This window comes from Quercus suber, unplaced genomic scaffold (assembly GCF_002906115.3).
Source record: "Quercus suber isolate HL8 unplaced genomic scaffold, Cork oak 2.0 scaffold_318, whole genome shotgun sequence".
Taxonomy (NCBI): Eukaryota; Viridiplantae; Streptophyta; class Magnoliopsida; order Fagales; family Fagaceae; genus Quercus; species Quercus suber.
In genome coordinates this window covers 620035-642301 of record NW_027069773.1, presented here as the reverse complement: position 1 = coordinate 642301, position 22267 = coordinate 620035, and the positions used below count along the sequence as shown (strand labels likewise).

Sequence of the window (22267 nt, the reverse complement as noted above, 5' to 3'; positions counted from 1 at the left end):
GGTTTACTGCGCTGGTGAAGTATCCCAGTGGCATGCTGCCCTGGTGATGGCTGCTTCACTCCCTGGTCTGACATTGATTTCACTTCTTCTGCTCCTGCTAAGGCCTTCTATGTCTATAGCTTTATTATCTCTTTCACTCTTCCTCTATGTTGTCTCTCTTTCTGTAAAACTGTGTTTTGTGTGTTTTTTTACGTGGTTATGAAAGTTTTAAACTGGAGAGAGAAGGGGACATGAGGGTGGTGAAAGAAATAGAAGGCGAAAGTTTATCTTTGATGGACATTTGGAGCATGTAGAGTTTGAAGAGTTCTTACTTTGACATGTGGTGGTTGACTTCCACAACTTCAATAATTTTAGGAGTGATGTTAGGGGAAAAGAAATCCAGTAACACAAACTATTACACAATTTTTTTGGCACAACTATGATGTGGCAAAGTGTGATCGGTAAAAAAAATTGTAAATTTATGTGTAAGTGATAAGTAAACTACTTACAATTTACCACGTTAGAGTTGTGACAAAAAATATGAAATAGTTTATGGTCCTAAAATCACTCATGTTTGGGAGACTACAAATTTGAGTTTTGCTCTCTCTAGTGGATTTGAGTGGTGGGAAGGGACACGATATTGATACATGTTAGCCCTGTGTTTCATCCTATGCTCCTATCCACAGGGGCGGAGGCATGTATAAGGATGCCCCCCCCCCCCAAATTTAAAATTTTTAAAAATATATATACAATTATTTTTATGTTTTCAAAATTTAGTCTACAAAAATAAGAGTTGGCCCCGCCAAATATTTGAATTAGTCTAATAATGCTCTTAAATAAAATAATTGGCCTAATAGTTATAGAGATATAATTTTATTTTTCGCAATTCTATTTTTTATTGTAAAATATACTTTTATATCTGTTAAATATTTGATAAAATTTGGTATCAAACATGTTTGAATCTATATTTTTCAACCCGTAATGTGACGATTAACAAGTCCATTAAAAAATTGTTGTCACTAAAACTACACATGAAATGTGTCTTTAGTTGCCATATAATGTGTTAAAGTAAGGTAACTTTAAATATGTTTAGAGCCTAACTTATTTCTCCAAGTTTTGGATCATTCATGTTTTTGAAAATTTCATTAGTTCAATTGAAAGATTTTTTACTTACTTTAGCATAAAATTTGATAATTTGTATTTAAAATGAAACTTTTTAAGATTTTGACCATGAAAATGGAAAAAATGAATTTTATTTTATGAAAGATCACCGTCAAAAATAATTTTGATTAAAAATACTAAGATCTTTTTTTTTTTTTTGGTTGGGTGTGTGTATATATATAACTTATCAAATAAAAAAGTGTGTGTATATATAATAAAAAAGTGCTCATGTGTGTACATATGTGTGTGTGTGGGTGTAGAAGTTGTCTTGATAAATATATTAGTGTCGCAAGTTGGCCCCCCCATACAAAAATTCCTAGCTCCGCCCCTGCCTATCCACAAGAGAGAAGTCTTGTCCTACAAATTTTATTACATGAACCTTCACAAACTAATGCATCTCCAATATAACAAAAAATTAATTAGTTAATTCTATTGTTGAAATTTATCAATCATATGCATTATCAATCAATTTGTAAACCTTTTATATCGATGTTTGTTCTAATCAAAACAAAACTTTGATAGCAAGTTGTGTAAAATATTGTTCCCAAGTGGACACTTTTGATCATATCACACATTCACACCTTGTTAAGGTCATAAGGTGTCAAGTGTTTCGTTCACTTCAAAAAAAATTAAAAAAATTGTTTACTTTAACTTTTTCCGTACAGCGATAGAATCACTGTGTAGCTTTGATTTCCTTACAACCGCTATTTTACAATGCGCAAAATAGAAGATCTAAATCTATTATTTATTATTCAAAATTTATTTATTTTTTTTATTATTAAAAAAAATCAATTATTTATTTATTTTTATTTGAGAAAGAGTTAGAACGGTCATCCAATAGAGCATAATAAAATAGAAGATCAAAATCCATCTACAATTTGTCTGATAATAATTTTGGTGCCAACACTAAGTCAATAATCAGACGATTGCTATTGTGACCACATTTTAAGGATATACAAAACCTTGGCTACAATTAATGGTAAGATAGCAAATTAAGAATGATCATTCTACATATATAGTAAATATGTTACAATCTGTTTTATAACAATTTTGGTATCAAGCCTATGCTATACTCATCCTCTTGCTGTTGCAATTCTGTGTCCCCATTGTTTCTACTAGAAACAAGTGGCAACTGTGATTAATCTGCATTGATATGGTGAACACCAATATCTTTGCAAATGCAGTTGTCTCGAAGCTGTTGCTGATGCAGCCGTAATAGTTATGCAGCCGCAAATGCAGTTGTCTTTTCGGATATTCCAACTATTAACATAATCTCAGTGGCATGATCAGAGTAACTCTGTAATCGCAGAATCTCCCTGTCCTGATGAAACGCAATTGTGTGAAATAGTTCTTATTGCTGACCACCATCAGATTGAGCTTTCCAAGTTTCCACACTGTATTCAATCCCAATATTCTACATACGCTATATTGCATTTGAAAGAGGAGGTGTAGGGGGCAAAAAGAAACAGAAGAAAGAAACAAAATCTCCTTAAACTACCAGTTCAGCTTCTCTAAGATCCGAGGGGATCCCCACATCCAACCTCATTGTTGATTTGTACTCATCTGGCACAACAGCGCCAGCTTGTGTGCATATTTCGACTACAGCAGGTGCTTGGCCATAGAAGTTCCTAAGCTCTCTTTGCAATGGTGGTCCATTTACATCAGGAACATGCCACACATATCTTGGTGGTATCAAGTCATTTAGGACTGCCGCCTGCCAACCATGCTGCCCATTCCGCTGCTGGTGCTTATGAGCCCCACAGTTCTGTGCCTTGTGCCCACTAGGACCAACATGTACCTCTGGGCAATACCCACAAACCCTTACCAGGTACTTCTTCATCAACCTGCTGGCTCCTCCCCTCATCTTTTCCCATGCTTGTAGTGTTTCCTCAGCAAGCGAAGCAATGTCGACTTCATCAGATGGGGCTACTATCTCTGAATCAGGTATTTCTGTTAATAATGGTGTCTCAGGGAATTCAGGGACAGGATCTGGTAGTTCACTTTCATCTGCATCAATGAACTCCTTTCTCCCAGTGCGGATGATTGGCTTTCTTCTCCTTTTTGTTGGAAATTCAGGAATATTGACACCAGCTTGGATGCAGAGCTCAACTACGGCTGGAATCCGGGGAATTGAGAATCTCTCCTGATGAGGAATACGCTTTCCAAGGCGATCATAGAGGTGGTAGGCTTCTACTTCAAAGACTATGTCGTCAACAGTTGCATTTGTCCACACATGAAGACCCTTGCGGAAGCCAGCATTTGGACCTCTACAAGATCTGAATGGATGTCCAACAGGTCCCACGTGAATTTCATTACAGCCGCTGCATTTGCATTGCACAAAAAAGTCACAAAACAAGTTGAATGAATTTTATTAAAGAAAAAGGTTTGAATATATTTTGTTCCTTCTAAATTTGGATTTGCTATCAATTTAATTCTTATAGTTTCAAAATATCAATTTCAACTTTTTCAAGTATTGGTTAATTTGGTACTCTTGTCTATCCCTGTTAATCATAGGCAAAGGGTCATGTAAATTATGCCTGAATGAAACTATTTTGATAGTTTTCTTCTACTTCTTCTTCTTCTCTCTCTCTCTCTCTCAATATGTGAAAAAACAGAAAAAAGGGAGTTGGGAGGGGGCTTAGGTTCAGGCAGCATGTCCACAACGGAGTCACCAATGCCACAGCAAAACAATGTAGCCAAGGATTGTCTCTGGTAGTAATTCACCCAATCTATTCACCATGTAAACAATTGCTGGTGTTGAAATCAGTAAACATCAATTTAGTTCAAAATTTCTTCCTATACCATTTTCTTCACTTTGAACTCTAAAAGATTTGCCAATCCCTCAAAAACAAAGCAGTTGCATGCTTTGGTCATGAAGTTCCAGCTCTATCAGGATCCATTTCATCCGACTAGAATATTATTTGTTTAATTGCCGATTGTCCCAAAACTTAAGCTGTTAGGAAATGGTGAATTTAATCATTTAACCATAATTCTAACACTCCCTCTCAACTATGGGCCTAAACTCCCCCTTAATAAATGAGGCCCAACACGTGGGATTTTTAATATTTTAAATGGGAATTAGAGTGGAGACAGAGATTGAACTCAGGATCTTTTGCCCTGATATTATATTAAATAATTGATTGTCCCAAAAGCTTAAGCTTTTAGGAAATGATACATTTAATCTTAACCATAATTCTAACCGTATTGATTCTATGCCATCATAAGGATATTTGTGTTACTTGCAGCTTAGTCAACAAAAGTTGCCTCCAAGGTTTTTTTTGGGAACTTTGATTATCAGGCTGAGACTTGTTCTTGGAGGAATAATAGTTTATGGGTTAGCATGGGTTCAATTAGTAGAAGTGAATTTGAGTCGCACTTGCATCTATAGTCCCTAACATTGGTGAGGAAGCCAAAGGTCAAATTCAAATCTGCTGAGCCAACAGAAGCAACACTAGCAACAAAAACAAAGAGAACATACCAATTCAAACCTTAGGAACAAGTCGAAGACCAAGGAAATGTTCATGAAGAACAATAACACAATGAAGAGAAGAGGATTGCAAGGTTTGCAACAAGATTTCCAAAATATCGCTCTCTCGTATTTTCTATTTGATTCATTTGATTTATTTTATCATCTATTTTATTTTTCCTCTAAATAAAAGTTTTGAAATGACCTTGTTTTATGCTCACCTGCAACATCACATAAAATTTAGTGTTCCTATGATTAGCAGAGATAGACAGAAGGACTAAATTGAAAATAATCCAAAACTTCAATTTTTTTTAAGAGTACTTTATAGATACTATAGGATTTCAAACTATGACATCAGTTTCATGATGATTGCTCTTTACTAGGAAGGCAAGACATCAATTCGGCCAAAACTTTGAAGTTAATGCTGCTGGAATTAGAACTACACGGACCATATTGATAACAAACTCAAATTTACAGGAACCAATGCCTATTTTAGCTTTAAAAAGAAAAGGGAAAAATGAAGAAGAAGCAATTTAAGTTTCAAGCAAAGTTGACACTGCTAAACTTGAAACTAGATGGATCAAAGTGAAAAAAGTAACAAACTCAAATTTAGCCTAAAACAACCCCAGTTTAAGTTCCAAGCAATTTTTTGACAAGCGATAATCTTTTGTCTTAGATAACAGTCATCTAATATTTGTTCAAGGAGAGAAAGATGCTCACTGGGCAAACATTAAAAAAAGAAAAAAGAAAAAAGAAAAAAAGAAGCTCATCTAAAGAAATCACATACAATGAAAGAAAATTGAAATTCAACCCAGTAAAGAGAGCTAAATTTTTATCACATGGACATCAGCTAATTGAAATATTTTTCAATATGCTGTTGAGTCAACATGTCTGCATTCATCATGCAGTATAGATATATCTCATGAGATACATGCAACAGGTCAGTTTAACAGATTGATTTAGATAACCAAATAGATTTCTGTCACAGTGCTTAACAAAAGCTGATTTTATTTTTTTCCATTCCATGAGTCAAATATTAGCAGAGGAATTGAATTACCTGCAAGCATGCACACGAACCACCTTTAAGAGTTTCTTGAGATTGTTAATCAGTGTAATCCTTGCATTAAACACATCATAAGCAACTGGTATGAGCCTCTTGACAAGTAGGCCATTCTTTGGTGGTGGAGCAGGTCGTTTAGGCTGGCCTTTCATCTTCTTGACCCTCTCCCTAGCAGCCCGCCTCAGCTCCACAATGGGTACTGGAAATGGCTTTTTCTCCTTCTTTGAATAGTAGCGTGGAAAATCAGCATTTTGAGGAAGTTCACTCCTGATGACCAATGGATATGATTGACACAAGTTCAGTGATGGACTTCTGTACTTCAATGGGAGTTTAATTTTAATGCTACTGTGCTGCAAAAGAATAAAAGTAGAGTCATGAAGCATAAACATTAGATGGGAAGTTCCTTAAGAGTTACAGTTATATAGGAATCAAAGAGAGTTTCATGCAGGCTACATTTTCAAGCTGCAATACAGATATTGGAGACACTTAATTCCTGATTTTGGCTTGTCAAGAAACAAGCTAACAATCAGAATTGATTGTGTAAAAAGCTTTAACAGAAAATCTCAGTGATTATTACAGTAGACCCTAAATATGTTATAACTTGAAGCAATGGCGCAATACTGCATATTGGACAAGCTTTGGCTGGGGCTATTGTTCAAGGCCATTACTAGGAAGTTCACCCAAAACAATAGTTCATTTAATTCAGGTCTTTTCCATTTTTATTTACTTTTTCCTTCTTGGAGAGGTGATTGGTAAGCACCCTTGCCTTCCCACCCACCCTTTTTTTTTTTTTTTTTTGCAGAGGCTGATTCCTGGAACTCATTGACTTGAACTCGAACTAATTTTTTTATTGGTTCAAAACCAGACTGAATTGGTCTTGTGTGTTTGCCAAACACCCTAATTGTAATTGGAAGCTTGACATATGTACACTTACAATAACAAAAAACAGCAATAACTGACTAATAACCAATGCCTGAGTGTACTAGTACGGAAATACAGTTGTAAAAATTGAGGGTCCTTAGAACCTTGCATACGATGACATTGGCTTAAAGCTAGATGGCTAGTACTCCACAATTTTCCCAAATAAAATATCAAGAGCTTTCAATAATGTTTTCCAATCAAGTGCATTACACAACCAACAAACTGAGCTGTGAATTCTCAACAAGGCATACCTGGAAAGAATCAAGTGAACCAAGACCCAGATGTCGGCTAAGCTTCAGGTGTTCTGCATTCTTCTGGAAGGAAGCATTTAATGGCCCCACTTTGGGTGTTAAAAACTTTCCTTTACCACACAACAAGACCACTGAGCTATGTGTAAAGTTTAGAGAACCACAGTCCATCCTTAAGACCAAGATAAAACGTCTGCTCAGAAACTTTCTAAAACAAGCTTTGAAAGAGTACAGCTTGAGGATTCACATCAATCTCAATATATCTTTAGCTAAATTCTTGCAAAAAAAAAAAAAAAAAACTATTTTAGCTAACCCACATTTCACATACACCTGCACCAAATTTTCTATTTTTACTCAATTCCATTTGAATAGTCTTTCTTCATTCTTTCTTCATTATTTTTCCAAATCAAATGGTCATATTTTCTCCATTGGTTATACATTACCTCCAATATTTTATTAACTAGTAAGTTTTATACACACACCATAGTTTCATTTTTCAAAGTTTTAACTCCTAAGTTTCATAATTGAAACTCAAAAAAGATTACAAAGAAAGAATTGAGGAACCTGTGCATATACTTAATAATATTTTGAAAATCACAAAAGGTACTTATAAACTTTTAAAAGAATCATAAAGTCCAACTTAGAAAGTTGTTGTTTGTTAAGTTAGAGTATCAAAATATGTCATTACATTGCAACCACAGCATATTTAAGTTACTTATCAAAAAAAAAAAAAAAAATCATGAATAGCATGTTAGCCCTATATCTTGAAATAGAGGATCAAAACCAGTCTATTTTGCCTACAAGGGCAATGAAAGACGTTTGGAAAAGACAATTATTCAGACAGTTAAATATTTTTTTGTATCTCAGTCACTATTGATTACTTATTCTCAGTCTCTATTCAGGAACTAGAAGCAGTCCTTAGGCTTTGTTTCTCAATTTTACACAGTTGAATTCAAAACAATGCCACAAAAGGAGCTATACATGGACATTTCTTCCTTTGGATAAACCATTCTGGACATTTTAAACTAATGGCATTGACAGCAAGCCAAAAAGGAGGTTCTTTTACAATGAGAACCTAGTTGTTTCTAAAACCTCTTTGCAAGAGGAGATAAAAATTGGTTCTTGAAGTTACTTTCACAGACACATATGTTACACAACCAAGTTCAGCTCCAGTTTCAGCTTATGCTCAAAACCCACAACCCCAATTCCTAAAACCATACACCAACAAAACCAAGACACCATAAATATGAACTAAAATCAGCTAAAGTCAAATGGGTATGTGCAAAATCAACAAACTTTAGATTAAAACACACGAACACAACAAACCCACCACCAACATACACTCAACAGGACATCATAGTATCATACATTCATACCCATTATCAAAATGCACAAAAATTCATCATATCACAAAACAAAACAAAATGCAACGGCTTTTTTTTGGGATAAACCGAAATGAAAAAGAAAGAAAGAACTATTAAAAGATAAAAAAAGAGGGCACCTTTTGGCTAGTTTTAGAAGCGAGCTTTAACAGAGCATGTTTTTGAGTCAGATTTTTATTTGTGTGGACAACTCTGGCTGTAGTGGATGAAAAGAGAAAAGGGTGTTCTTGTGATTTAGAAAAAAAATGTGAGTAAATTTTGGGACTTCCGTCAAATTTATTGGACCTCTGGGCTGGAAGCTGGTTTTTTGACGCTGGAAAAAGCCCATTACTAAAGTGGGCTGGGCATGTCCACCTTGGATTCTGCCCTTCCATTTTTAATGGACCAAATCAGAAATTTTTTTTAAGGAAAGAAAAAAAAAAAAGAATAAATTTTTTATTTTTTTATTTTATTTTTTATGTTTAAAGTTAGCTTCATGTTCCATATTATGTAATTTTTATCGATGCTATATTATTTGATAATTTTTTATTATTATTATTTTTAACAAATCACTATTGAATTATATTGTTTTAGGTAAATTCTATGAAACCCTCCTGAGGTTTGGGCTAATACCAATTAGGTCTAAAACTTTTAAAAAACGACTAACTTGGTCTTTAAAAAACAATTTTATCACTAACTTCGTTTAGCACTATTCACTCTTCTCTTTCTCATCGCAGACCCTCTCTTCTGATCTATTCACTGTGAGTCTGTGATTACACTAACATAAGCATAGATTTGAGCACAAATCACACTACACAACATGTCATAGAACACAAACATACACACATAGCCATATAAATTCCAAAACTTGAAACCCCCAAAAATCATCCCAGATTACCAATCATACACACAGATTCATATGCACACACCAACAAAATCACCATATTAGAGCCATTTTGAGACAAACCTTAAATCAAAAAATACCCACAAATCTGCAAATGACCATACCCAAACCCCCATTCAAACCCAAATAAAAAATCACCAAATCCTTATATCACATAAGAAAACCCAATCTGTAAATTGACCAAGACCTAAACCAACAAAGAACCAAACCAAAAGAGGAAAAAAAAAAAAAAAGAATAAAGAAAGAGGATAGAGATTGGCGGCCACCAGTGGTGGCGTCGTCGATGGTGGTGGCGGAGCTCGTGGGTCTTTGTCAAATGTTCCCTTGACGTTTGACACACAAACCTAAACACAAACAAAGACTCAAACCTATAAATCGAGATCTAAACCCAGAAATGAAGACCTAAACACGTTTGGCACCATATTAGAGCTGTTGGCATGGAACAGCAGCAGTGGTGGTGATGTGAAGCTCGAAAATCCCTAGCCAAATGTCTCCATGACACTGATTTGAGAAGAGAATGGAAGATGGTAGTGGAAAAAATGGGTTTTGGCCATAAAAGAGGGAGTCTTCAGTCGCCGTGGGTATGGGTGAGAGAGAGAGGGTGCCAGAGGTCTGAGAGAGAGAGGAGAAGGGTTTGGGCTAGTCAGGGACAAATTTTTCTTTTAAGAACTAGTTTTAACAAGTGTAACTTGATTATGATTCATTTTTTTTTATTTGAAAATGGTAAAAAGTAGTGTAAGTAAGACTAAGCATGCATGCACACATACACACACAAGTGGAGGAGAAAATTTGAACCCAAAATTCTCTATATTGCAAAATCTAATAATGTTACTGAATTATAAGACTATTGACATAGTTATATCAAGGGAGTCAATACCGTACCGGAGGCTGTACCGGTTTGTCCGTTGGTACGGTATATTTCGGATACCGGTCAATACCGGTGTACCGTTTCGGGTTTACCGCTATTTTTTATATTTTTAAATAAATATATATATGTATGTGTGTGTATATATATTATAATAAATATAAAAGTTTACATAAAACATTTCCTCAATTCAAAACTAATTATTCATAATTTTAGACTTTAGTATCAATTAAAAAGAAAAAAAAAACACACAATATAGAAAATAGAAAGCTTAAAAGTTACCATTGCATACTAAGAAAACAAATAATACTAATAATTTAAGGCAAATAAGTTATCATTCTACCCTAACAAAAATTCAAAAATTACAAAACTTAAAAAAAAAAAATTAAAAAAAAACTTTTTTCCTATACCGGCCGGTACGCCTGGTACCAGCCGGTATTGCCCGAAATTGGCCGGTATATGGCCGGTACCGCCGGTATTTAAACTGGTACGAAACGTTAATGTTTCGATACCGGTATGCAACCGGTACGGCTGGTACCGGTACGGTATTGACTTCCTTGAGTTATATGGCAATATGTATCTGATTACTTAGAAAAAGTATGTGAGTTCTGTAAGAAAGAAATAAACAAACCATAAGAAGGATTTTTCTTTAATTTTTCTTTTGGACTTTTCAACTTAATGCCTATTAAATAGAAATCCCCATTTTATGTAAGAGTGTAAAATATTGTGAATTATTAAAAAAGAACAAGATAATTATGTAAATTAGCTATTTATACTATCTTTATAATAAATTTGTAGCTTTATTCTCACTTTGCTAATGATTTTTTCTTCTTTGAGTGCTCTTAACTTCTAGAATTTTTGAATTTAAGGCATCTAAATTTTCTTTTTCCTAAGGGGAGCTCATAATTTTTGGACGGACAAGAGAAAAAATATTAATTCTAATAATTTTTATATGACAAATTGATAGTTTCTTTTTAATTAATTATTTGGGTTTTCGATCATTCTACCTAGTTTCATCTTAATCCACAAAATGACACTTCTCCCAAACGAGTTTGGCTTACCTTCAGTACATTTTTAAAATGAATCACATTTTGTTTTAATGAGAGATTGCCACATCACCCACAAATTAAATAAAAAGTGGAGATTCAAATCCACTACCATTTGCTATTGTATATTTAAAATAAAAGGACATGTCCAGTTAAAAAAAGGGGTGCAGCTTATGTCTAGTGCTCCAGTGCACTGGAGCTGCACCGATTGTGACATGTGTCCATTTTTGAACACGTGTCACAATCGTAACACGTTCAGTGCACTGGAGTACTGAACGTAAGCTGCGCCCTTAAAAAAGTACCAGTGGTAAACCAAACCCCTCTCAAACGAGAAAATGACACTCAACCCCTTAAGGTTTGTATAAATATCTTTTTAGAAGAGGTTTGTATAAATGTCACAAATAAGTCCATAACCTCTAAAAGTATTACTTTAAAAACTAGAATATTTAATTTGTTAGAGAAGAAATGATGCTAGAGAGTATGAATTTATCCTTTGCATTTATAAAAAGCTGAGGATAAGAGTGTCATTTCTTAAAACATTTGGAGCAAAGTGTTATTTCGTGAAACCTCAAGAAAGGTTGGTACAATTTACCCTAATTATTTTTGTGTAATATTTGATAAATTTTTTCAACATTTTGACCCGCCCCTACATTCACATAAAGAGGTTTTCCAAGCCAATTCGTCTAGATTTGGCCTAAGAAAGTAAACAAGAGACTGAAGAGAGTAAGAGAAGAGAGATAAAAGAAAAAAATACACACAAGAACGATTTCAATTCAAAACCAATTTTTTATTTTGGTTGACGTCTCTTTAAATTTAAGATGGATGGCTTACCACCAATAACTAAAACAAATCCAAATGACTGGAATTTATTTAGTGGGATTGACCGTTATCCCCCAAAATTTAGTTTCTCCCTTCTCCAATCCCACTAAATTCCTTATGAAGGAAAATCTCAAAATAATGATTGGCGAATAATATAAGCCAATTTGTGTGAATAATATACTATCTATTCTAAAATTCTTCATACAGCGTGAAGTTTTCTCCTAATAAATTTCAAGTATATATGCAAAAAAATGGCCAATTAGCCTTTTGTTTATCTGGATGGACTAACTGTGATCCTACGACAAAACCTGAACAAGAACTATCAAACGACTTTGATTCAAACACGGGTGTAGTTCTGGTAAAGATTCTCCTATGATTAAGTTAGGAAAAATATGATACAAGGAATTTGGTTAGAGAAAAAAGTGTAATTCGTATTTTTTGGTGCCCGCTTAAAGGGCCGTTATCTTTTAATGATTGACAACAATTATCTAGACCCATCACACACACGGGGTAGTTTAAAATCTAAAAAAATCCTTTTCAGTTTTGGAGAAATATCAATATCGATCCTAAGGTTTGATTTTTATTATTTTAATTCTTAATTTTTAAAATTTTTGTAAAATTGGTCATTTCGTCCATTGCCTTTTATAAAATTGACACCTTTCGCATATGTCACACATGACGTCTTTTTGCTGGACTTAGAACATCAATTTTGTAGACGCAATGGGTAAAATGATCAATTTGACAAGAATAATAAAATTTAAAGATTAAAATGATAAATTAAACTTCAATGATGAAAATGACCATTCACCCAAATCCAAGGGTGTAATTTGTCCCATACAAAAAAAGAAAAGAAAAGTGCAATTTAGATTTTGGCCTATAAAGTACATCAATAATTTATAAGAACACTAAACAACTGTTAGTGCATTTTGTAATAACGAAACTCTGTGCCAGATGATTTTAATTGTATTAGCACATTTCCATGTATTCTATTCATTTTGGGTTGTATTTCCATTGGAGACAACAGGTTCAGGAGCTAATATTGGTATACATGTTTTGGAATTTTGCTCAAGCGAAATTATGGTGTCAGGCGGATGGCGAACAAAATGAAAAATATTCAAATAGAGAGTTCCACTTGAAATTAGGTCGAGTGAATTTTCCACCTTAGAAAAATTAGTTGGTTTTATTTCTCTTCTGTTCCTATACAATTACCCTTTTTTTGTAGTCTTATAAAACCTACGTTTTCACACCCTATTTTTGAGATGAAAGAGAGAGAGAGCTACCCATTCACTTAGAGAGAAAATTCTTGTAACCTCTATCCTTCACCATCTCCAAATTCACATAACTTTGAGAGGAGATTATCCAAACACTCCATATTACCATTGAATGATATTTTGTTCAGAGATTGGTGTTGGAAATCATAGAGCAATCCCACAAATCCAAGAAGAGATGGTGGCTTAACTTGTAGAATCCAGTGAACTAGTGAGGAGAAATGACTTGACAAAGTCGGCTACTAACAAGAGCTTGGAGGGCTTGAATACATTTGCAGTTTTATAATAAGAAAACTGCACAAACTGCGCCCTCTTTATATTAATATATTTATTTTTTTAATATTAAATATATTATTAATACTTTAATAACCCTAGTTTTCCAAAAAAAAAAAAAGTTTATTAACCTTAGCAAGTATTAATTAGGAAAGCCAGCTAAAAATAAAGAAAAACTAGTTCAATGGTTTAAAATTTGGCCCAAAACAAAGGGAAAAATCATTTTTGGGCTGGATAAAAAAAAAATCGAAAATTTGAAAATTATACTAGTTTCAAACCGTTTAAATTGTATCTTATACACTGTACCGCACATGTGACCTAAAAAATGAGATGCGGTGTAGTTATGGTTTTGGTTAAACTCTAAACCGCACCAAACTGCACACGTGACTGTAAAAATGAAGTACATTACGGTTATGGTTTTGGTTAAACCACACTGCAAAGTGTGGTGCTAAAAATGACCCAAAATCGCACCGTACTGCAAACATTCGTAGTCACTACATAGCTTGGAGGGTTTTGTGAGTTTATATGCATTGCAGCTATTTTCACTAGTGGATTCATTACTAACTAGACTTGGAGAGTTTTTGCTTGATTAGGGTTTTCTTTCTAGACATTGTTTGTCAATGATATGATTTTTGGGATTGTTTACTGTTTCAATTTATTTCCATGCAATTGTAAATTAGCAAATCTATCAATAGGGCTTAAACTGTTAATTTGTTTAAAAATTGGTAATAAGTCATAATTAGGGTTCTACACAAGCATTAATTATCACATGTAAAAACTGGGAAAGAGCTTAAACTATTGCAAATTTTATAACCTAATAAATGAATTTCTAAATTACTTTGATGTGTGTGGAATGAAGGACTACACATCAAGAAATAATATGCTCAAGGTACTCTGAACACCCACGTTAGCAGGAAAAAAAAAACCATGTAAAAGTAAAAAGAAACAGATTAAAACTGGTTGATCATATTTAAATGTATTTGAACATCAAATATAACAAGCCAATCCTTAACATGTAATATTTATTTTTTACCAGTTCATGTCTCTTTTGCATCCTTACCAAAACAAAGCGAAAGAATGATCAACATAATGCACACATCTCTCTCTCTCTCTTAAAGTAAAACCATCCCCACTAAAATTCCTACTACTCCCATAAGAATACCCATAAATCCACCCTTTAATCCGTGAGCACCAGCAACTGGTGCAGGCGCTGGCTCTAGCTAGAGCAATGGGAGGAGTATCTTCTGTTTGAGGAAGCGACGGTTTCGGAATCTTAAGTTTTGGCACCTAATCTGCTTTCGAAGATGGGCTACTTTGTCTTCCCGAGTATACATCATCGGACAAGATAACTAAAATTAGCTTCTGACCATTTTCATTACATTTTTCCTTAGAAACACCTATGAAATAGAATGTTCCTGCAGTGTGCAACTCAATCTTGGTCAGGCCTCCATCGTATTTTTTAATTGGATTCACGTTGTTACAGGTCTCGCAATCTTCCTTTGTCACATGCTATACTGAGTCAACATCAGGGTCATACCGAAACACTGCATTATCCAAGAAAATGAGGATGCATTAGAATTAGAGTTGAAGTTGAAAGAGCTAGAGTGCAAGCATTCAAATGAGAAACCATATGGAAAGTTCTAAAACATAAATGAGAAAAAAGAACGTGCATGTTTAAATGTGTGTTGTGAATGTTAGGGTATAGTACTCTTCGGTTGAAACGGATCTATTTTATGATTCAGATTAAATATTATAAATTTAAAAATTTATTAAATGTTGATACACTGCATGATTATTTGTATAATTTTCTTTAAAATAATGCATGACATATGCATGATTACCACTAGAGCTAAATTGCAGAAAAGTGCAAAAAGAGAACATAAAATCCAGATAGAAAAGCATGAAAATGCACAAACAAAACCTATATATGTATATATGGACTATGGTTGCAAATGGCTATACTACATGTCTAGAAAAATAAGACATATGAAAGAAAGTTATTGGGAATTGAGATGGATAATTACCAAGAAGATCGCCAACTTTAAATCGGATTGAGGGTTCGTTTGGATACAATTTATTTTGCTGAAAACTGAAAATACTGTAGCAAAATAATTTTTAAATATGTGAATAGTACCGTGGGACCAATTTTTAATGAAAAAGTTGTTGAAAAGTGAGATTTGTAGGTCCCATGAACAGTGCACGAGACCCACTGATGTGCTGAAAAGTCAAATATTACGGCTACTGTTCATGAATAGTGCTTAAACAGTAGTCGTAACAGTGTTATTTGCGCCTGAAACGCGTGCCAAAAAAAAAAAAGAGTAAAACGCGCAAATGCGCAAACGTGTATCCAAATAGATACTGATTTTGCCCACTCATTGAAGGACAATGACGGTGATGGAGAAAACAAACCCACCCCCCCCAAAAAAGAAGAAGTTTTGTTGCCTCCAACAGAGATCGACCTCATCACTTGCTTTGGAGGAGATAAAAAGCAAAGGTATAACAGGGTAATAAATGGGATTATAGTAGTTCTCAAGGAAGCCATTGATTCAATTAGCACAAAGAGTAAGAAATGTAAATGAATTAAGAAGCTCCTCTATTTAAAGGTTATAGTTAAGGCATGGTTTTGGTTCTTTGTAGACATTAGGTTTGGGACACAGGCTTGGTTATTGGTTCAGAGCATATGAAATTACTCAATTTTCATAATGCAACCCATGTTGCTAAGGAATTTGTAGAGGCAGCTAATTAGTTAATCATTGGATGAAATAGTCACCCATAATATTATTTTAAACAATTATTGTATTTTTCTCTCTAAAAAAAATTACTATATTTGATTTATCTGTCTAATTAATCCATTATCATAATACAAACTTGGACGGGTTATACACAGAGATGTATGTTTCTCATTGATAATTCTCTAACCTTTTTGCAATGACAAAAAGGCACATGGTTGTCCAATAGATTGGCAAGGAAAGGCATAGTGGAAGTGATATTCCATGTGGCATCAAATGTAATAATCAGTTGTGATGGTAGGTTTCAGTTAGTTTAATTAATAAATTTCTTGTTATTATTGAATAAAAGATGTAGGATTTGGTGTTTTGGTACGATAATAAAAAGAAATTATTATAAAGCGAACGTAATAAATTTAAATTCAATTGTTTTTATCGTTTGCATATATAAAGAGACAATAATTGGTGCATTAAAAAATTGCAATAAATGGTAATCATTTTGCTAAACTTTTTGCATTTCGAATTCAAATTTGTTACAAACATAGCTTTTTCTACAATTTGAATCATTTGATAAAGTGATAGTTTGTGTCTAATAGATAACCACTTTTACAAGGACTCACTGTTAACATTATTTTTATTTCCACTATTGGGGAGATAAACATATTGGAGAGCTTTCTTGAATAGTTAATATGATATATAGAGACATACTTAATCCAAATTAAAGGCCTAAGCCTAATAAGTATGTGCTCAATTATGTTATATTAATTAGGGGCGGCGCTATAGCCAACCTAAGGGGTTCAAATAAACCCCCTGAACTATCCAATTTTTTTTTTTTTTTTCGTTTTACCTCCAAAAATAAAAATTTGAATACCCTGACTTTAAATTTTATTTAAACCCTACTAAAATGAGCTTGAATATGATTATTTTAGTGCTATTTTCACAATATTTTTCACAATAAATTTACAAAAAATGTTAAGTAGCAAGTTGTAATTGGTTTTTATTTAGACCCATAACTTACATAACTTTTTTATGTACTTTTAACAACTTGTTACCTAGATTTTGCTTTGAAAGTATTGTGTTAGTAGCACTACTCTTAAAATTGCTCATTCAATAAAAATAAATAAATAAATAAATATTCTCTCTAGAAAATAAATAAATACACTTCAAAAGCAAAAACTTATATCAATTATTATTTTTTTCTTAGTTTCATGTTTACTCCCAATTTTACTTCCAGGTGTTTTACTATTCTTTTTTATCATATATTTTTATATAATTGATATTAAATATAATAAATTATTATTAATTTGACAAAAATATATGATTAGTTAGTTAATTATATTTATTTATGCATTCAATGGTAGTTGTCTTACCAATCTTTAAACTATTAATAATTTTTTTAGACTATATTGTATATAATATTTAGAATACTATTTTAGATTATTGTATATAATATGAAAGTTGTATATACAGAAAAAAAAAATCAATTTATTTTTTACTCCCACAACAAATTTCTAGTTCCAACACTATTGACCCCTTTAGAAAATAATCATGGAATTGCCACTGATATTAATCACTCATTCTTCTTCTTATTATTCAATGTGAGACTTCACTCACACTTGTATACTTAACAACACCACTTACAACCAACCACTTCAACAAGTTGTGAAAAAATTGTAGAAAAAATTGTGTCATTAGACTTATTTATTCAAATTAGTTTCATGTTTACACATTTTATAGCTTCTTGATAGTTTCTATTTAGAGTTGAATTTGATAATGAAACTTTGATTTCAACTGCTCAAAATCAACCACTTCAACAAGAGTTTTTAATCTTTGATTTGACACTTTGAGGGTAAACTTTGGGCTGCGATGATTGGAAAAGCAAGAATTAGAGGGTGAATAGGAAGCAAGGCTTTTTCAGGAATATTATTTTCACTTTGTTGCAAAAAATTTCAAATAAGTAGGTCATGCTTTAGCTGTTAATGTTCAATCTAGAACAGAAACTACATTATGGCTTAAGAAGTTCCCTTCATATCTTATTATCTTATGCCCAAGCTGTATAGTTTTTCTATTTGAATGAAATCTATCATATAATTTCTCAACCTTTTTGGAATGAAAAAACATTAGAATAGCGTATGCATTATAGCTATGACTTACAAAAAGGCATATGGTTATCCAATAAATTCGCAAGGAAAGGTACATGTCCCATTAAATGGGATAAAGCCATAAAGGGTAATCATATTTCTAGACCTTTCGTATATGTGGATTAGTTTGTTTGACACCAAATCAACATTAATTGAAAAATTAAAAGTACATAGCATTTAGTTTGGGGAATCTAATATGTTGCTAGGTATTATGATTCTTAGAAATGTGATAATTGGAAATTTGAATGTTGAAATGTATTTTGTCGATGCTTATTTTTATCATGAATCTAATTAAATTTATAAAAATATTAGATCTTTATACAGTATTTCTTTTTATTCTTAACAATCCTATATCTTATAAAAAAAATCTTTACAATACATAATTAGGAATATGAAGAAATAATCAGCTAAAAAAAAGGAATGTAAAGAGATAATGGTATTTTACATGCAAATTTTTTTTTTATTATTATTTTTTTATGTTGAATGGGTATTAATTAGGATATTATTGTGATCTTATATAAAAAATAAAACATTCTCTAATTATGGGATTTTGATGTTAAGCTATAAGACTCCTGGTCATACATTGACATTTTAGATTGCTTGCGTTATTTATAACCACACAAGATATGTTTGAGAATTCTTGTAAAATTACTAGAACCTTGAAAAATACTCCAAATCAAAAATCATTTGTAAAGAAAATTATATATATATATATATATATTTTTTTTTTTACAATTTTAAATTAATACCGACAAATATAGATGCTTAAATCAAAAATCATTTGTAAAGAAAATTATATATATATATATATTTTTTTTTTACAATTTTAAATTAATACCGACAAATATAGATGCTTCAGAGAAGCTTCACAGTTCACATCATTACTTACTTAACTACCAATTAATTCATACAACAATTTTTAAAGGGTAAACTATTATCATAGAACTTTATTTTTTCTTGTTTCTCAAAAAAAAAAAAAACTTTATTTTTTCTTATATATTCCAATTCTCTTGTTATTGGTAACAATTAAAAAAAAAACCCACCAACATATTTTATTTTGAAAATAAGTTTTCTCTTTCTAACTTCTTATTGATATCATTTAAAAATTTTAAATTCTTTAAGGAACATTATTTATTTATTTATTTATTGATAGGAAGACTAGAATTTTTATTAATGAATGGATGGATTTGTTACATCATGGAGAAGAGCTTGATCGAAAAAACAAGGAGTCTCTTCAATCCAAGTAATGAAGTCAGCAATGCCGCAGGCGTGTTTGGCTAATAAGTGGGCTGGTCTATTCCCCTTTCTCCTGACATGAGAAAACACTACACCACGAAATTCCTTGCACATATCCTACATGCCTTGTACAACAGCAATCATAGAAGAAGGTGGATTGGAAAATTCGCACATAGCATGGTGAATGATGAGTGAGTCACCCTTAACGATAAAGTCATGAATGCCAATATCCTTCGCAAAGATCAGACCTGTTTTGTATGCCATCGCCTTTACCTCCACAGTGCCCAACGGAATAGGTATCTTCTTGCTCATTGTCGCCTCGATCCTGCCCTTGTCGTCTCTGATAATCACTCCCACACCCACTGCTTTTTGATCCGCGAAAACAACACCGTCGACATTGATTTTGAAAATGTTTGTCGGAGGTGGAGTCCACGTACCCCCTACCTCAGCCACCTTTACTTTACAGTTCAAACTCTCAAGGGGGCATGATATCTAAATCTAGAGCTTTTTGTGGGTGCATCTGCTTCAGCACAAGTTTGACCTCTACTGCATTAAAATCTCTGGTAAGCATCTGATTCATTGAAGTAGTTACCTTGGATTAGACTGCATGGATCAAGTCTGAAAATTCTGTTGGTTGGCTTGTAGTAAACAACTCCTTATAATAAGCCACCACCACTTCCTCTATCTACTGATCATCCTCCTGTCACACCTCATTTATGTCCATGATGCCTTCAATGAATTTTTTCTTTTGTCGAGCAGAAGCTTTTGCATGGAAAAAGCTAGTATTTTTATCCCCTGATTGAAACCAGTTGAGCCTTGAGCGTTGCCTCCACACATATCATCCTCTTTTTCTAACTAGCAGTTTAGTTCAACACGGGTACTCAACAGCTCACGGTTAATATCAAGAGATGAAGGTTGGAGTTCAAGCCATTCAAGCCTTTTTTGCAACTCTGTAACCTTCCTTCCCATGTGACCAAATTCTGTTTTGTTCCAATTTTCTAACCTCACCCGACTTTTCTCTAAGTAACTCCCTAGCATACTCCCTGTATTTGTCACATTCCCTTCCTCCCATGCCTTATGTACTACCTCTTCACATCTTTGATCTCTCAGCCACATTGATTCGAACCTCGATGGCTTCTTGATCTTCTTGTTCCCCCTCTTAGTTCTGATCATGCGCAAGGTCAACAACGAATGATTTAATACTGATTAGGTAAGGTGATATAGGTTGGCCTCAGGAAATAAGTCTATCCATTCCGGAGTTGCCATTGCTCTATTCAACCGTTCCTTAATCTCCATGCCATCTGCTTGTTGGTAAATCGATGTAAACTTTGGTCCAATGAACCCCAAATCCCATAGGCCACAGTAGTTGATGGTGTTAATAAAGTTCTTCATCTGCTGTCTCGGTCTCTCGCTGCCCCCTTCCTTCTCTGAGACACTTGTGATCTCATTGAAATTTCCAATAGTGAACCACGGAAGGGCTGAGGTTCCTTTCAGGTGTCGAAGTTTAGCCCATGATTTTGTCCTTTTTGTTGTGTCTGGGTTGCCATAAAAGCTAGTGAAATACCACCACCCTATGTTTGCTCCACCATCCACTAAGGCATCAATATGGGATTAAGAATACGTCTGAACCTCCACTGTTATCCCTTCCTTCCACACCAATGCCAGTCCACCACTCCTCCCTTCGTTTGCTACGATCAAACCATGTTTCATGTTGCATTTATCCTTCACATTATTCATCAACTCTCTGTTCGACTTCGTCTCCATAAGGAAAATGATAATGGGCTCTTCTTTATTAATTGCTCTTTCCAAGGCTTTAACTGACCGGAGGTTCCCAAGCCCCCGGCAGTTCCAACTCATCAGACTTATTAGACTTGGTAGCAGCCTCCGCCGATCCCAAATGTGTCACCATTTGAATACTTAGAGTTCTAGTCTCTTCTTCCAACCTCTGTTTCTTTTCCCTACTCATGGCCTCAGTAATATCAATTGTAATTGCTTCACATTTTCTCTTTGGGTCATTCTCCACCTCTATGGGCTCCGTCCCATCCTTATTTCTTGGTCCCGTGTGAAGCCTAGTCCAACTCCTCCGTATTGGGCTTTTCTTAGGCTCCTCTATTGTCTCCATCTTTCCTTTAGTCGGCCCACTAGATTTCTTAAGTTTATTTTTTTCATTACCAGTACTCCTTTTAGGCCCACTTTATTGATCTTTCTATCCACTGTATTATCCATGCGGCCCACTTCAAATTTAAATTCCGTGGGGTTCATCATAGAAATTTGAGAAGTCAACTTGTCTTCCACCTTATTCAAATTCTGTGGGTACACTCCCAAATCTTCTGTTACTCCTGCATTAGTCCCGACATTCTGATAATTTCCAATCATAGCTACTGAATGGACCGGATTTTGTACGTTTGGTTTCGAAAAATCAAGCTCTGAATTGATTGCCTCATCAAAGTCCATTAATCTCGCCTCAAAATTCAAGATTTGCTTTTGTGGGCCCACTATTTCAGAGTCAAGCACGTGTCTGTCACGCCCCTGTGTACCGCCGCTGCTCACAACCTCCATGGACATTGTCTTGCTTGGATCTTCCTCGTGCACTTTAGCTTCAACGGTAATAACATCTCCAGCCATCTTAGGACCCGATATGAACTCCACATGTTGATCCAACGCATGTTCCTCTATTCTACATGGTGATTTTCGGTCTACTCCTAGGCATTTGAAGCCTTGCACTTCAACAATGGCTTTCCTTCCCGGGTTGAACTGAGGAGCTCGGAGCCAAGGTCCGAATTGTTGCTCCTC

At 33.9% G+C, this 22267-nt stretch overlaps 2 protein-coding genes across 4 annotated transcripts; both read right to left on the bottom strand.

Annotated features, from left to right (window-relative positions):
* Nucleotides 1-2094: 2094 nt before the first annotated feature.
* Nucleotides 2095-8460, bottom strand: LOC112037221 (APO protein 2, chloroplastic). 3 transcript variants are annotated; one of them, XM_024070034.2, is made up of 4 exons: nt 8337-8460; nt 6839-7111; nt 5664-6016; nt 2095-3461 (listed from the first exon to the last, which is right to left on the bottom strand). In XM_024070034.2, exons 2-4 carry the CDS (start codon nt 7004-7006, stop codon nt 2630-2632), a joined length of 1353 nt encoding a protein of 450 aa, XP_023925802.1. In that variant the 5' UTR covers nt 7007-7111; nt 8337-8460; the 3' UTR covers nt 2095-2629. The 3 variants fall into 3 exon arrangements, with proteins under 3 accessions (XP_023925802.1, XP_065638944.1, XP_023925801.1); XM_065782872.1 differs by having other exon boundaries at nt 6839-7104; XM_024070033.2 differs by having other exon boundaries at nt 6839-7007.
* An 11131-nt stretch (nt 8461-19591) lies between these two features.
* On the bottom strand, nt 19592-20546 carry LOC136071499 (uncharacterized). The gene is made up of 2 exons (XM_065782877.1): nt 20478-20546; nt 19592-19927 (listed from the first exon to the last, which is right to left on the bottom strand). Exons 1-2 carry the CDS (start codon nt 20544-20546, stop codon nt 19592-19594), a joined length of 405 nt encoding a protein of 134 aa, XP_065638949.1.
* Between the last annotated feature and the right edge of the window lie 1721 nt (nt 20547-22267).

Excerpts from the sequence above, each read along its gene's own strand:
- LOC112037221 (XM_024070034.2), bottom strand. The coding sequence starts at position 7,006 with ATGGACTGTGGTTCTCTAAACTTTACACATAGCTCAGTGGTCTTGTTG. Across the intron at positions 6,017-6,838 it reads GTTCACTTGATTCTTTCCAG|CACAGTAGCATTAAAATTAA; the intron begins GTATGCCTTGTT and ends ATTCTTTTGCAG. Across the intron at positions 3,462-5,663 it reads GTTCGTGTGCATGCTTGCAG|CGGCTGTAATGAAATTCACG; the intron begins GTAATTCAATTC and ends ATGCAAATGCAG.
- LOC136071499 (XM_065782877.1), bottom strand. The coding sequence starts at position 20,546 with ATGGGAGGAAGGGAATGTGACAAATACAGGGAGTATGCTAGGGAGTTA. Across the intron at positions 19,928-20,477 it reads TTAGAGAAAAGTCGGGTGAG|GTGGCTGAGGTAGGGGGTAC; the intron begins GTTAGAAAATTG and ends TGTAAAGTAAAG.